General features: G+C 42.5%; 1 protein-coding gene across 5 annotated transcripts in view; it reads right to left on the reverse strand.

The window, feature by feature from the left end:
• NUP98 (nucleoporin 98 and 96 precursor) overlaps positions 1-16,672 on the reverse strand; it is a 123,264-nt gene that overhangs the window by 98,285 nt on the left and 8,307 nt on the right. For all 5 annotated transcript variants that reach the window (XM_039470971.2, XM_074400995.1, XM_039470970.2 and 2 more), the window contains exons 2-6: positions 9,816-9,917; positions 6,516-6,617; positions 6,233-6,409; positions 3,839-3,978; positions 1,605-1,712 (exon numbers count right to left, since the gene is read on the reverse strand). In XM_039470971.2, the coding sequence (XP_039326905.1) occupies positions 1,605-1,712; positions 3,839-3,978; positions 6,233-6,409; positions 6,516-6,617; positions 9,816-9,891 (603 nt within the window). In that variant the 5' untranslated portion in view covers positions 9,892-9,917. The remainder of the gene's footprint in view (positions 1-1,604; positions 1,713-3,838; positions 3,979-6,232; positions 6,410-6,515; positions 6,618-9,815; positions 9,918-16,672) is intronic.

A 16,672-nucleotide genomic window follows, 5' to 3' on the forward strand; every position in this document is an offset into this window, starting at 1 on the left:
CATCGTTACAGAAAAACGTTTCCAATAGACACTAAAATCCATACCATAATTATTGTAAAACTACAAGCCAAAGGGTCAACCATAATCTCAATTTTCTTTTACAAACAATACACTCTTCTTTTGGTAAAATGCCGTAAAATAACCCTAAATCTCCCTAGCCCTACAATATAAAAATAAAATAAAAATAAAAATTATAATTAAAAGATACAGATTATGTGGGGAAAAAAAAATTTAGAGAAAGAGTAAAGTCTATCAATTTTGCCTAAAGTCAGGATGTTCCTGGCACATCCCAATAAAGTAAGCATAGTTTGGTATGTCAAAAGAAGCAATCACTACAATCAGGAATGCCTATCAAAATGTACAACCTACTACATAAGCAATAAGAATGAACAAACTAACTTCATGCAACAACATGGGTGAATACCTCAATGTTGAAAGACACCCATTAAAAAGTGCATAACGTGGCTAGGCGCTGCAGCTCATGCCTGTAATTCCAGAACTTTGGGAGGCCTAGGTGGATGGATCATGAGGCCAGGTGTTCGAGAACAGCCTGGCCAACACAGCGAAATCCCGTCTCTACTAAAAATACAAAAATTAGCCAAGCATGTTGGCATGCAGATGTAATCCCAACTACTCAGGAGGCTAAGGCAGGAAAATTGCTACCCAGGAGGCAGAGGTTGTAGTGAGCTGAGATCGCACCACTGCACTCCAGCCTAGGCAACAGATCAAGACTCCGTCTCAAAAAAAAAAAAAAATTAGCTGGGCATGGTGGCGCACACCTGTAATCCAAGCTACTAGGGAGGCTGATGTGTAAGAATTGCTGGAACCTGAGAGACAGAGTTTGTAGTGAGCCAAGATGCACTACTGTACGCCAGCCTAGGTGACGGAGTGAGACACTGTCTAAAAAAAAAAAAAAAAAAAACCCCACAAAAACAAACTTTTATTAAGCTGTACAGCTTTGCATAATTTAATTAAGAACACCTTCATATGCACGCGCATACATTACCCGGTGTAATAGAACCAACATCTAGATGAGAACAGGCGATTAGACTGGGCTCAGTGGCTAAGGCCTTTTATCCCAGCATACCGGGAAGCCGAGGAAGAGGATCACTTGAGCTCTAAGAGTTTGAGACTGGCCTGGGCAACATAGTGAGACCTCACCTCTACAAAAAATTTTTTTAAGTTAGCTAGGTGTGGTGGCACATGCCAGTAATCCCAGGTATTTGGGAGGCTGAGGATGTGGAGCCTGGAAAGCTGACACTGCAGTGAGCTGTGACTGTCACTGCATTCCAGCTTGGGTAAAAGAGACCATCTCAAAAGAATAAATAAATAAAGACCATTAGGGGTGCTAGACCTTAACATACACCTGAATATTATCTCTGGCTAAAAAAGTAGATAGCCACAAATATAATACTTGATTTTTAAAAACAATTTGGTTAATGTTAATTTTTTACATAAACCCAAACTGAACCACTCTATCCTAAAGATAATCAAAATCATTTTTAAAATCTTTTGGATTAAAAGAATCCAAGATTCTATTGGATTCTTTTGATTCCAACAGAATCAAAAGCTTAGACTGACATTCTGTATTGTATTTTACTGACCTCTAGTGACTTGCTTTCATATTCTTTCATAGCAGTAATACACTGGTGCTTGGTACTTATGTTAGTGCTAACTCCAGCTTTGACCATAGTATCTGTACCAGTTGGAGGCTGCAAAGTTAAAAAAAGGCAAACGTGTAAGTCCAAGTTTTATCACATACACAATTTCTCAACCACTGAACTGTAAAACTAGTCCCCCCAGGTCTTTTATACTGAGATGGTTTCAAGGGTGCTTGATTAAATACACTGCATTTCTGATGTCTCCCTACATCAAGGTTATCTGAAGAAATCAATCTTAGTAACAAAGTAATTGCAAACCCAGGAATTAATCCCGTATCTCAAGTCATCCAACTACATGCTAAAATACATGTAATATTATGCATACGAAAAGCTTTACTCAATATACAGATTTAAACCTCTGTATCTAAATTCTCCTTTCTATTCTGCCCTGTAATGTTGCATTAAAAAAATATGAAAACTTAGGGGCCGGGCGCGGTGGCTCAAGCCTGTAATCCCAGCACTTTGGGAGGCCGAGGCGGGTGGATCACGAGGTCGAGAGATCGAGACCATCCCAGTCAACATGGTGAAACCCCGTCTCTACTAAAAATGCAAAAAATCAGCTGGGCATGGTGGCGCGTGCCTGTAATCCCAGCTACTCAGGAGGCTGAGGCAGGAGAATTGCCTGAACCCAGGAGGCGGAGGTTGCGGTGAGCCGAGATCGCGCCATTGCACTCCAGCCTGGGTAACAAGAGCGAAACTCCGTCTCAAAAAAAAAAAAAAAAAAAAAAAAAAAAAAAATATGAAAACCAGCTGGGCGCAGTGGCTCATTCCTGTAATTCTAGCACTTTGGGAGGCCAAGGAGGGAAAATCACTTGAGGTCAGGAGCACAAGACCAGCCTAGCCAACATGGTGAAACCCCATCTCTACTAAAAATACAAAAATTAGCTGGGCATGGTGACACACGCCTGTAATCCCAGCTATTCGGGAGGCTGAGGCAGGAGAATTGCTTGAACCTAGGAAGCAGAGGCTGCAGTGAGCCAAGACTGCACCACTACACTCCAGCCTAGCTGACTCTGTCTTCAAAAAAAAAAGAAAAGAAACGAAACCTGTTTTTTCCCCTATAACCTTATGGGGAAAAAGGCACAATAAGTAAAATCAAAGATTCTTGCTTGTACTGCCAGTTTTCTCAACTACTGTACTTTCCAAGGGACATCACACAGTATTCTTCACCATCATTTATATTTTAACTTTAAATTCAGGGTTACCAATTTACCTGAGAAATTCTTCATTTTCTAGAGTTTATTTTAACAAGAAGTTTTATTTCTGCCAAAGATTTCCATTAGGCTAATTGCACCTCCAGTGTATCCTAAGTTTCCCCCAATCATTTACATCAAGTGGTATTCCATATGCTTCTGTAAACAAAATCTTCCATTCTAGCCCTCTACTCAACCCCTCTCAAAAAAAGAAAGAACACACACACACACAGAAAAAAAATTTATGGCCCCACTTAGTCATTTCATAAACAAAACCTGTATTTTTCAACTGGTACAGAATGTTGATGAGTTACTCTTTTCCATTACTTTTCTACAATCTGCTCCCTATTCTTCATTCCTATGAGGAATAGCTGATCGACCAGGTGTGGTGGGCTCACACTCGTAATCCCAACACTCTGGGAGGCTCAGGAGATCACCTAAGGTTGGGAGTTTGAGACCAGCCTGACCAACATGAAGAAATCCCGTCTCTACTAAAAATACAAAATTAGCCAGGTGTGGTGGTGCATGCCTGCAATCCCAGCTACTAGGGAGGCTGAGGCAAGAGAATCGCTTGAACCCAGGAGGTGGAGGTTGCAGTGAGCTGAGATGATGCCATTGTACTTCAACCTAGGCAACAAGAGTGAAATTCCAATCCCCTCAAAAAAAAAAAAAAAGCATAGCTGACCATTCAGAAGCATAATACATTTAACAGAGTAAATTCAAATTCTACCTTATGCCAGCTTATTATAATAAAGCCTTATGAATACAAATTTGAATGGGATGAGCATAATTCAAATATACATCATAATCTCAAGATTTCCTATCTACTATACAAGTATTTATAGATTTGTTTTTAACACACTGTTCAGGAAATGTCAAACTAAGCTGGAAAGAGAAGCAATTTTACAATTCATGCTGAAAAAAAAAAAAAAACCACAAACATGTGGGAAAAACATTTCACAAAGATTGGAAGAAAATACATACGTTAAATTTAATAGTCGTCCCAGTAGGAGCAGCTGTAAAACTACTTGGCCCAAAGAGGGAGCCAGATGTGCTGCCAAAAGGATTAGAGGTGGTATTTGTAGTTCCAAAGAGTCCTCCACTGCTAGTACTGGTTCCAAAATCTATAAATAAGAAAGAAAAATGAGATAACAATAACAAATTTAAAAATCTACAAGATGCCTTGGAACTGAGCTGTGGCACTAGTGCAAGAGTACTTTCATATCCTCAACTTTTTGTTTTGTTTTGAGACAGGGTCTTGCTCTGTCTCCTAGGCTGGAGTGCAGTGGCACAATCACAGCTCACTGCAGTCTTGACCTCATAGGCTCGAGCAATATTCCTGCCTCAGTCTCCTGAGTAGCTAGGACCACAGACATGCACCTCCACACCAAGCTAATTTTTCTTTTTTTTTTTTTTTTGAGACGGAGTTTCGCTCTTGTTACCCAGGCTGGAGTGCAATGGCGCGATCTCGGCTCACTGCAACCTCCGCCTCCTGGGTTCAGGCAATTCTCCTGCCTCAGCCTCCTGAGTAGCTGGGATTACAGGCATGTACCACCATGCTCAGCTAATTTTTTTTGTATTTTTAGTAGAGACGGGGTTTCACCATGTTGACCAGGTTGGTCTCGATCTCTTGACCTCGTGATCCACCCGCCTCGGCCTCCCAAAGTGCTGGGATTACAGGCTTGAGCCACCGCGCCCGGCCTTTTTTTAGTTTTTATAGAGACTGAGTCTTGCCATGTTGCTCAGGTCTCAAACTCCTGGGCTCAAGCAATCCTCCCACCTTAGCCTCCTAAAGTGCTATGATTACAGGTATAAGGTACTGCAGCCGGTCTCACATCCTCAAATTTTAGAAATTTCATACACAAAAATACGTACTTCCAGGCTTACAACTTTCATGGGAAACAAAGTCTGAATCCTTTAGTCAGCAAAGTGTCCATAAAGCCCTAAGGGCACACTGGGAAGACAACTTAAAAGAAATACTTGTTACTGGGCACAGTGGCTCACGCCTGTAATCCCAAGCACTTTGGGAAGCCAAGGCGGGCGGATCATGAGGTCAGGAGATCGAGATCATTCTGGACATGGTGAAACCCCATCTCTATGAAAATACAAAAAGTTAGCCAAGTATGGTGGTGCACGCCTGTAGTCCCAGCTACTCAGGAGGTTGAGGCAGGAAAATCGCTTGAATCTCAGAGACGAAAGTTGCAGTCAGCCAAGATCATGCCATTGCACTCCAGCCTGGCCAAAGAGCAAGACTCCATCCCCCCGCCCCCCAAAAAAGAAATACTTTGTTTCACCATAAATTTTATCTCATTTCTCCTTTTCTCCTATAACTAGATGCTGAATCAAGTTGTCTTTCTGAAAACATCTTGTCACAACAGACTTCAACAGCAGTCACAGTACATTTTATTTACATACATTATGACATGTACCCACACATGAACAAAAACTTTAGAGCATACAAGTGGTCCTCTTAAAAAAATTAAATATAGGTTAATGTAAAATTTCACTGACAAAAATTTCAGAAAAATTAGTGGCCACCATCAATTACTTTATAGATATCAATAAAGAAATAGCAAATCCTTGGATTACTTTTTCAAAAAGCTGAGTTTGAAAAAAAATTACATATAAATGAATTTAACTGTTGCTAAGAAATATACTGCTGAAAGTATGAGGCACTACTTTTTTTTTGAGACGCCGTCTTCCTCTGTCACCAGTCGGAAGTGCAGTGGCGTGACCATGGATCACTGAAACCCTCCACCTCCTGGGTTCAAGCGATTCTCCTGCCTTAGCCTCTTCAGTAGCTGGGACTATAGGTGCGCACCACCACACAGGCTAATTTTTGTATTTTTAGTAGAGACAGGGATGAGCCACCGTGCCCTGCCGAGAGACATTACTTCTGAAGAAGTAACACATATGGTGCCAGAAATGTCACTAAGCAACAGAAATTATCTGCCAATATTTACAATTAGTTAACATCCTAATTACCAGGTTAAGAGTACTGTGATTTCTCACTGGCAAACTATTATTTCTTTCTAAAACATGTCTTAATACGTAGTTCAAAGCAAAGAGGCACATTTCTTTTGAATTAGTACTTCAGACTGCATTATATTTTGTTACAGCCATTCTACATCAGGAAGCTCTTCGTCTTCATATTCCTTACATAACAGGGCTTCAAATTTCTATCCTTATAGAGATGTATATACTCTCTTCCTTTACAGCCTATTAACCTTGTCAATACAAACTGAAGTTGTCTTCTTCCCATATTTTTGCCATTTGATGGGAAAAGGAGGTAGATTAACAGAAAAAAGGAGAAAAGAAAACACATTCAATAAACAAACCAAACTGTTAGATGCATAACTCCAGTAATGTCCTACTTACTCCCAAAGCCAGTTGGTTTATTTTGTGCAAAGGCATTGTTTTGGGATGAGAAAAGACTGGTCCCTGTGCTTGCAGTTCCAAACAAGCTATTTGATGTTCCTGTTGATGTACCAAACCCAAAGCCAGTGCTTGTGGAGGTAGCTGGCTGGCTAAATGAATTGGTTCCAAATAATCCTCCTGAGGAGACGGAGAAGGAAGGAAAAAGTTAAGTAGATCAGAGCTGCTAAGTCAATTCCTAAACCAGCTATAAACAAACCAGTTATATTACAAATAAAGCACCTACCTGGTTTAGTTTGTGAATTTCCAAACAGGCCTCCAGTATTGTTGCTAGAACCAAATGCAGATGTTCCAAATGCCCCTCCACTAGTAGTGCCAAAGCCAGTATCTGAAAAAGCAAGATCCAGAGTAAATTAGAATTTAGAATAAAATCTACATAAGATGACCAAATGAAAAGGCATTTTAATATTTCTTAAAATTCTGCATTTGAACCACTAGTCTAATTGAAAACATTTTCCCAAAATCCCATCAGAGTATTAATTACAGAGTAAAAACCAAGCCACATTTTATTCACGGTTCCCAGGGGAAGTATGAAAACTTGAAGTCAAAAAAAGTGACTTTTCGATAAAAGTTACAGATGTTGACAGGTTAACGAAAGAAAAAAGTGCTGGCCAGGCACGGAGGCTCACACCTGTAACCCCAGCATTTTGGGAGACGAATCATTCGAGGTCAGGAGTTTGAGACCAGCCTGATCACATTGTGAAACCCCATGTCTACTAAAAAAACCAAAAGAATTAGCTAGGCATGGTGGCACATGCCTGTAGTACCAGCTACTCAGGAGGCTGAGGCAGGAGAATTGCTTGAACCTGGGAGACAAAGGTTGCAGTGAGCCAAGATCACGACACCACACTCCAGAGCAGGACTTGGTCCCCAAAAAAGGTGCCAAGTTAACTAGTGACTATGAGCTACAGATAAAAATAAAGTTAAAGTGTTAAGATTATCTCTACTATTGTTGCACTTCATACTCACTAAGATAAATGGTCTTTCATTAGGGGAATACATCAGAATGATATGGGAAGCTTTTTCAAAATATACATGTTCAGGTTTCAACTCCAGATTCCAAGTGTATAGTTTTTGATGGAAACTATGTATTTTTTTTTATTATTTTTTTATACAGAGTCTCACTCTCCCCAGGCTGGAGTGCAGTGGCATAATCTTGGCTCACTGCAACCCCCACCTCCCAGGTTCAAGCAATTCTCCTGCCTCAGCCTCCTGAGGAGCGGGGACTACAGGCACACGCCACCACGCCCAGCTAATTTTTTGTATTTTCAGTAGAGACGGGGTTTCACCATGTTGGCCAGGATGGTCTTGATCTCTTGACCTCATGATCCGCCCGCCTCGGCCTCCCAAAGTGCTGGGATTACAGGCTTGAGCCACCGCGCCTGGCCGAAACTATGTATTTTGAATAAAACTTCCAAATGTGACCGTGACGGCCACTTTTGTTTAAAAACCACAGACAGAGATGGAGAATTCTCTAAAAAGGAGGTCAGAAGCCACTTAAGAAAACTTCCTCTAATTTTATTAGGTATGACAGAGGCTTGTTAGTTATGCTTCTTAAAAAATCCTTAGCCCAGTGGAGTGGCTTATGCTTATAATCTCAGTGCTATGGGAGGCTTAGGCGGGAGGACTGCTTGAGCTCAGAAGATGGGAGACCAGCCTGAGCAAAACGGAGAGATTCTACCTCTCCAAAAAAATTTTTTTAATGAGCCAGGAGGTCAGGAGCGGTGGCTCACCTCTGTAATCCCAGTAATCTGGGAGGCCAAGTTAGGCAGATTGCTTGAGGTCAGGAGTTCAAGACCAGCCTGGCCAACATGGTGAAACCCCATCTCTACCAAAAATATAAAAATTAGCTGGGCATGGTGGTATGCACCTGTAATCCCAGCTACTCAGGAGGCTGAGGCAGGATAATTGCTTGAACCCAGGAGGCAGATATTACAGTGAGTTGAGAAAAATAAGCCAGGCATGGTGGTGTGCAACTGCGGTCCCAGCTACTGAGGAGGCTGAGCTATGAGAGATGCTCGGTTCTGGGAGGTTCAGACTGTAGTGAACCATGATAGTGCCAATGTACTCTAGCCTGGGCAACAGAGCAAGATCTTATCTCAAAAAAATTTTTTTTCATCAATTAGAGAAAGGTTCTGGGATTTACATTAAATTATCTGCTAAGATGCTCTCCTCCCCCAGAAAGAAAGAGATAAAAACAAGACTGGGGCCGGGCGCGGTGGCTCACGCCTATAATCCCAGCACTTTGGGAGGGAGACGGGTGTATCATGAGGTCAAGGTATCAAGACCATCCTGGGCAACATGGTGAAACCCCGTCTCTACTAAAAATACAAAAATCAGCTGGGCATGGTGGCGCACGCCTGTAGTCCCAGCTACTCAGGAGGCTGAGGCAGGGGAATTGCTTGAAACCAGGAGAAGGGGGTTGCAGTGAGCTGAGATTGCATCATTGCACTCCAGCCTGAGTAACAAGAGTGAAACTCCTTATCAAAAAAAAAAAAAAAAAAAAAAAAAAAAAATGGGAAAATGTTTGTTAAAGTTGAGACATAAGTACATGAGAGTGCACTATACCAATCTTTCTAGTCTTAGATGAGTATAAAAAGTTTAACAAAGTGTGACAGCTCTTTTAGACTGTCTAATAGGCTTTTTGGTTTTTCCCAGAAACAAAAATTTTTTTTGGGGGGTGGGGGGATGGTTCTGGTAAAAAAAAGAAACCTCAAAAAATAAATTCTTAACAAGTTTAAATGTGAATAAGGATTGCTACAGGCAACTAATGTCATCTACGATACTGGGTTAAGAAGGGAGGTAGATCTGAGGAGGGTTGGTGGGGATTAGGGACTTTCACATTTTAACATTTCTGTGACATCTGAATGTCACATCATAGTCACAGAGTAAAGTTCAGGGCAGTTATTTAAGAACTGCATTTTAGACTTCAACACTAAAAGAATTATTTTCTGGTCTGAAAAAACTTTGTTAACCAAAATAATACAAATATTTTAAGTATCTTGTACTGATGATCAGAGAGTCAGGAAAACTTAGAATTTCTTTCTTTTTTTCTTTTTTTTTTTTTTTTGAGACAAGAGTTTCGATCTTGCTACCCAGGCTGGAGTGCAATGGCATGATCTTGGCTCACCGCAACCTCCGCCTCCTGGGTTCAGGCAATTCTCCTGCCTCAGCCTCCTGAGTAGCTGGGATTACAGGCACGCACCACCATGCCCAGCTAATTTTTTGTATTTTTAGTAGAGATGGGGTTTCACCATGTTGACCAGGATGGTCTCCATCTCTTGACCTCGTGATCCACCCGCCTCGGCCTCCCAAAATGCTGGGATTACAGGATTGAACCACCGTGCCCGGCCTATTTCTATTTTCTTAAAAGCTATTAAAGAGATCTTATCCTAGTTATTTTTTCAAGACGACTTTGTTATAAATATGAAAGTACAAATACAATTCCTACCTAAAACTATCAGAGTGGATCTGTTCTTAGAAGAGATTAAGGTTTCCCCCTCTTTTGTCATTTTTAAAAACTTACTCTGTCCAAATGTTGAAGTTGTTCCAAAGCCACCTGTGCCACCCCCAAAGGGTGTTCCAAATGATTTATTAAACATCTTCAAAATGAGTCTGTTTCAGAAAGCTGGGAAGAAGAAAACATTATCACTCTCTTAATGACCACAAAATGGAATACAGTTGTTTTAGAAAATACATAACTTCCACAAACTTAGGCCTATTCAAACTATAGTATATACTCTCATTCAATATCCTCAAACTCTGTATAAAACTTGTAAAATGATCTTTAATCTACACTGTTCCTGAGTGAAGAGTAAGATTAAACTTTGTAATATGAGGTTAAAATTCAGATCCCAAAAAAAAGAAAGAAAAAAAAAAATTCAGATCCCAACAATAACCATCCCTTTACAACAATATTTTCGGCTGGGCATGGTAACTCATACCTGTAATCCCAGCACTTTGGGAGGCCAAAGCGGGCAGATCACAAGGTCAGGAGTTCAAGATCAGTCTGGCCAAGATGGTGAAATCCTGTCTCTAACCCCGTCTCTACTAAAAATTCAAAAAATTAGCTGGGCGTGGTGGTTCACGCCTGTAATCCCAGCTACTCAGGAGGCTGAGGCAGGAGAATCACTTGAACCCAGGAGGCAGGGGTTATGGTGAGCAGAGATGGCGCCATTGCACTCCAGCCTGGGCGACAGAGTAAGACTTCATCTCAAAATAAATAAATAAATGTTTTCGATCTTATTTATTTATTTTAAAGATGGGGTTTCACCATGTTGATCAAGCTGGTCTTGAACTCCTGACCTCAGGTGATCCACCTGCCTTGGCCTCCAAAGTGCTTGGATTACAGGCATGAGCTACCACACCTGGCCGTTTTCAATCTTTTTTAAAATCTAAGTCTCCTTTTTTTTTTTTTTTCTTGAGACACAGACTTGCTCTGTTACGAGGCTGGAGTGCAGTGGCGAGATCCTGGCTCACTGCAACCTCCACCTCCCTGATTCAAGCGATTTTCCTGCCTCAGCCTCCTATAGCAGGAACTACAGGCATGCACCACCACACCCAGCTAATTTTTGAATTTTTTTTTTTTTTTTGAGATGGAGTTTCGCTCTTTTTACCCAGGCTAGAGTGCAATGGCGCGATCTCGGCTTACCGCAACCTCCGCCTCCTCCTGGGTTCAAGCAATTCTCCTGCCTCAGCCTCCTGAGTAGCTGGGATTACAGGCACGCGCCACCATGCCCAGCTAATTTTTTGTATTTTTAGTAGAGATGGGGTTTCACCCTGTTGACCAGGATGGTCTCGATCTCTCGACCTCGTGATCCACCCACCTCAGCCTCCCAAAGTGCTGGGATTACAGGCTTGAGCCACCGCGCCCGGCTAATTTTTGTATTTTTAGTAGAGACAGGGTCTCACCATGTCCGCCAGGCTGGTCTCGATATCTTGACCTCTCTTGACCTTTTGATACACCTGCCTCAGCCTCCCAAAGTGCTGGGATTACAGGCATGAGCCACCTCGCCCATCCTTTCCTTTTTTTTTTTTTTTTTTTTTTTTTTGAGACGGAGTTTCGCTCCTGTTTCCCAGGCTGGAGTGCAATGGCGCGATCTCGGCTCACCGCAACCTCCGCCTCCTGGGTTCAGGCAATTCTCCTGCCTCAGCCTCCTGAGTAGCTGGGATTACAGGCACACGCCACCATGCCCAGCTCATTTTTTGTATTTTTAGTAGAGACGGGGTTTCACCATGTTGACCAGGATGGTCTCGATCTCTCGACCTCGTGATCCACCCGCCTCGGCCTCCCAAAGTGCTGGGATTACAGGCTTGAGCCACCGCGCCCAGCCTCCTTTCCTTTTTAGTAAATAAATATTTCAAGTCTACAAGGTCAGATGTTTATATGATCCACCTAGGAGGTTATGAATTATATCCATCAAAAATTATAACCACAGTCTGCTATCCCAACCACCTAAAAAGCTAAAATGTTTGTCAGGTTTTCTTTTCTTTTTCTTTTGAGACACTGTCTCCCCCTCCGTTGCCCAGGCTGGCGTACAGCAGTGCCATCTTGGGACACTGTGGATCACTGTAACCTCCACCTCCCGGGTTCAAGTGATTCTCCTGCCTCAGCTTCTGGAGTGGCTGGGATCACAGGCATGAAACACCACACCCAGCTAATTTTTGTATTTTTAGTAGAGACAGGGTTTCATCATTTTGGCCTGGCTGGTCTTAAACTCCTTATCTCAAGTGATCCACCCACCTGGGGCTCCCAAAGTGCTGGGATTACAGGCATGATCCCACTTGCCACACCCTGCCAAAGCTTTATTTCCCATAGTTTGTATTATAAAGTTTCTTTTTCTGCTACCTTCAAAGGATATAAAATATGGTAACAGTAAATGTTTTTCAAATTATGCATGCCCCGCTATCTATCTCTAAATCCCAGAGATTCTGGTGTCCTGACATTCTCTTCAAGATTATGCCCTATGATTCTTCTCTATGGTCCCCCATTTACCTATCTTCTAAGATTACAGAAAACCTTTGATGAAAATCCTTCACCTCTGGCCAGGTGCAGTGGTTCACACCTGTATTCCCAGCAGCTTGGGAGGCTGAGGCGGGCGGATTGCTTAAGCCAAGAAGTTTGAGAGTAGCCTGGGCAACATGGTGAAACCGTGTCTCTACAAAAAAAATTTTAAAAACTGGCCTGGCATTGTGGCACGCGACTGTAATCCGAACTACTCAGTCAGCTGGCACGGGAGGATTACTTGAGCCCAGGAGGTGAAGGTTGCACTGAGCCATGATCATGCCACTTCACTCCAGCCAAGGTGATAAGAGTGAGACCCTGTCTCAAAAACAAACAAAAAAACCTCACCTTGGCCTCCCAAAGTGCTGGGATTATAGGCGTGAGCCACCGTGCCTGGCCTAATTTTGACTTTTAATAATCTTATCCTAACACAGTAACCTAGTATCACACACATATTTCACAAAGGGATTTTTTAGGCAGTAATCAATATCCTGGAAGACATCTGTATTTAACAAATGAGAAAATGGATCAGACATTTGGCAAGTGTCCCCAAGGTCAAAGAAGTGATAAGTGGTGGAGTCCTATTTTAACCTGTCTTGTAACTTCCCATGGACCCCTTCAATCCTAGAACTATAGTAAGCAACAATCAAGAATGTGTATTTTAAGTATCAAGGAAATTCATCTGTTCCAGGCCTCAGAACAAGGGAAAACAATGCAGGAAGCAAATCCAATTTAGACTTATGGAAGAAAGCTTCTCAATAAAACTCAGCCTGTCTTTTTAGTTTTGGCAAGAAGTGTTCAGCTTAGTCTCTAAGCCATATCACAATGGGATGCTTTCTCAAAAATTATCACCATGAATCAAGATTAGAGAAGCAGCCTCATGATTTTTACCACAGTTGCTAGAAATTAAAATAGCTCACCAGGCACAGTGGCTAACGAATGTAATCCCAGCACTTTGGGAGGCTGAGGTGGACGTTATCACCTGAGTTTGGGAGCTCGAGACCAGCCTGACCAACATGGAGAAACCTCATTGCTACTAAATATACAAAATTAGCTGGGCATCTGGGTAGCACATGCCTGTAATCCCAGCTACTCAAGAGGCTGAGGCAGAATTGCTTGAACCCAGGAGACGGAGGCTGAGGTGAGCCAAGATTGCACCATTGCACTCCAGACTGGGCAACAACAGCAAAACTCGTCTCAAAAAATAAAATAAAATAAAATAAAATACCTCACACGTTTAACCCTTTGCTCTTCAAATATTAACCATTCACCTTCCTTACTCTGCTTTGTAACTGTCATTGACTCAATGAAAAATGACCCCCTCTCTACTTCTAGCCAAACAATCTCCTAATTCATTCTTCACAACCCAGTTCAAATGCCATCAAACCTTCTCTAATTCTCTCTAGCAATTAGTTATTCCTCTGGGTTTGTACTGCACATGGTGCTTTCTTTTCACATATCTATGTTGACCCTGAGTCCCAATACTGAACACTGTGAAACACCTACGAGTAGTACACAGACCTTCCTTTAGGACTGAAGGATTTGTTGTACCAGCTGCTGAAAAGTGTTTGCAGAAGACAGCTGTCAGCTGTCAGTTCTCTTCAAAACTCCCTCCATTTAAGAGCGTAGCCTCACCCAAGGTCATACTCCCTTCCTAGGACAGCCAATATCCATGGCCAAAGGCCAGGTCCCTTTGCTCCAATATAGGGTAAGTCTAAAAGATGACCCTAGCTTCATACTCTCCATAGGATTGGCCTACACCTTCAAGGCAACATCACAACTCAGCCCTGTCCTCCTCTTTCCCTTCTCTCCTACAAGTGGTGAACCCAAGAACATTTCCTAATAAAACTTACACAGGGCCAGGCACAGTGGCTCAAGCACACGTGTACTTCCAGCACTTTAGGAGGCCAAGGAGGGAGGATCATTTGAGCTCAGGAATTTGAGACTGGCCTGGGCAACATAGCGAGACCCCATCTCTACAAAAAGATAAAAATAAAAAGTTGTGCAAGATGATCTCCAATTCAGACTCAGTCCCAAGGAACTCAACCTCTAAACTCCAACACTCTCCCTCACTCAATTCACAATGAACTTGACCATGATGGGGCAGTATTATTTGTTTACCATCCCAGGATCTATCACAGGGTCTGAAACATGGATGTATTCATTTTCTAAATTAATGACAATCACCACGAATGTGTTTTTAAAACACAGAATTGTTGGGGAAAACAGCAAAGGAGAAAGGACTTACAGAGTGCCTGAACTGGTTATAAGTAACATATAAACAAGGAACAACAAACTGCAAAAGGCCACAGGAAGCCTCTAAGGACGAAGGCCTCTTTGTGCCTCATGCTCTGGTGCAGGGTGACCTTGGCTCTGTTACCATAAACATTGTGCTCAAGTATGTAAAACCCCTTGATAGCACTATGTAGCCAAACTTGTAGGCTCCTTGTAAGGCCCTTGGTCTATCAGCTATACATAGATAATAAGCTAAAGTTAACCACATATTCTTGTTTTGTGAAATTCCCAAACCACCACGGTTATCAATCCTTAGGATGACACACCAGTTCCGGTTCACTGATTCACTCCACCATCACCCTCTCCCTACCATTACTCCACCCCTATCCTGCAGATCAAAGTAATTGTAATCAATAAACAGTGTGGATAAGCTAGGGGCCTTCACTGTGGCCTCCAAAGTAATAAAGTGATAGCCCCTTAGTTCCACTTTTTCTCTTAATCTGTCTTTTCCTCATTCCTTTGTCGCCACCGAACTCGGGGTACCCACGGGTGATGTAGGGCTGGCTCCCTACATTCTGGTGCCTGATGTAGGGCCCATGGATTCCTACATTCTGGCACACCAATGTGTGAGGCTCATGGATTTCCTATACAGAGTAATCAAATTGCTTTACAAGTTAAATTCTAAATTATGCTAGATTAATTTTCACAACAAAAGGAAGCCATGAAAAAGAAGATTCCTGATGGAATTTATCATCTAATTCAGAGATTGCACAAAGGAAGAGATCACAGAATGGCTGGATGCAACTAGCAGGCGCTTTCTTGTTTGGTCCACTAAATGGTATATTGTACACATACACACAAATGCATTTAAACTACTTGACAACATTTATTTTCTCTTATTTTATTTTTTTAGATGGAGTCTCGTTCTGTCTCCCAGGCTGGAGTGCAGTAGTGCAATCTTGGTTCACTGCAACCTCTGCCCCCGAGTTCAAGTGATCCTCCTGCCTGGGCTTTCCTCAGCAGCTGGGATTATGGGCACGCACCACCACGCCTGGCTAATTTTTGTATTTTCAGTAGAGATACGGTTTCACCATGAGGCCAGATGTCAAACTCCTGACCTCAAGTGATCTGCCCGCCTCAGCCTCCCAAAGTGCTAGGATTACAGGTTAGGCTTGGCCTAGTTGGTAACATTTAAAACAGGGTTATGGGGGCGGGGGGAAGATTTTTGGCTTCTCATGAAAAACCTGATAATTAAGCAAACTATGACTATAATTACTTCATGGCAGTAACAGGCTGGAGTTTAGCAGCAATGCCCTCTCTCTACCTCTCTTCTGTGAGAACACGCCCTCTTCAAAGTGCCAGAATACCCACCCAATACTATTCATTTATATCAACTGCCTGGTCCCTGTACGTTTTCAGTTTGTGACTACTGATTGAATAATCAGAGAAAGAACATGTAACATTTTACTTCCTCTATTAACAATAACAAGCCTGGACTCGGGGGCTCATGCCTGTAATCCCAGAACTTTGGGAGGCCAAGGTGGGCAGATCACTTGAGGCCAGGAGTTTTAGCCCAGCCTAGCCAACATGGCAAAATCCCATCTCTATCAAAAATACAAAAATCAGCTGATAGTGGTGGTGCACACCTGTGATCCCAGCTACTCAGCGTCTGAGGCATGATAACTGCCTAAACTCAGGAGGTGGAGGTTTCAGTTAGCCGAGATCATGGGACTGCACTCCAGTCTGGGCAACAGAGTGAGACTTTGTCTCAACAAACAATAACAAAAGATCTAGATAATACAGATTATTTGCATTAACTGTATTTTCCAATCCATTTGGATTTTACTCCAAAAATGTAGCAAAATCCATTTTAAAAAAAAGGATTCCGCCGGGCGCGGTGGCTCAAACCTGTAATCCCAGCACTTTGGGAGGCCGAGGCGGGTGGATCACAAGGTCGAGAGATCGAGACCAACCTGGTCAACATGGTGAAACCCCATCTCTACTAAAAATACAAAAAATTAGCTGGGCATGGTGGTGCGTGCCTATAATCCCAGCTACTCAGGAGGCTGAGGCAGGAGAATTGCCTGAACCCAGGAGGCGGAGGTTGCGGTGAGCCGAGATCCTGCCATTGCACTCCAGCCTGG

Source organism: Saimiri boliviensis, chromosome 6 (genome assembly GCF_048565385.1).
Source record: "Saimiri boliviensis isolate mSaiBol1 chromosome 6, mSaiBol1.pri, whole genome shotgun sequence".
NCBI lineage: Eukaryota > Metazoa > Chordata > Mammalia > Primates > Cebidae > Saimiri > Saimiri boliviensis.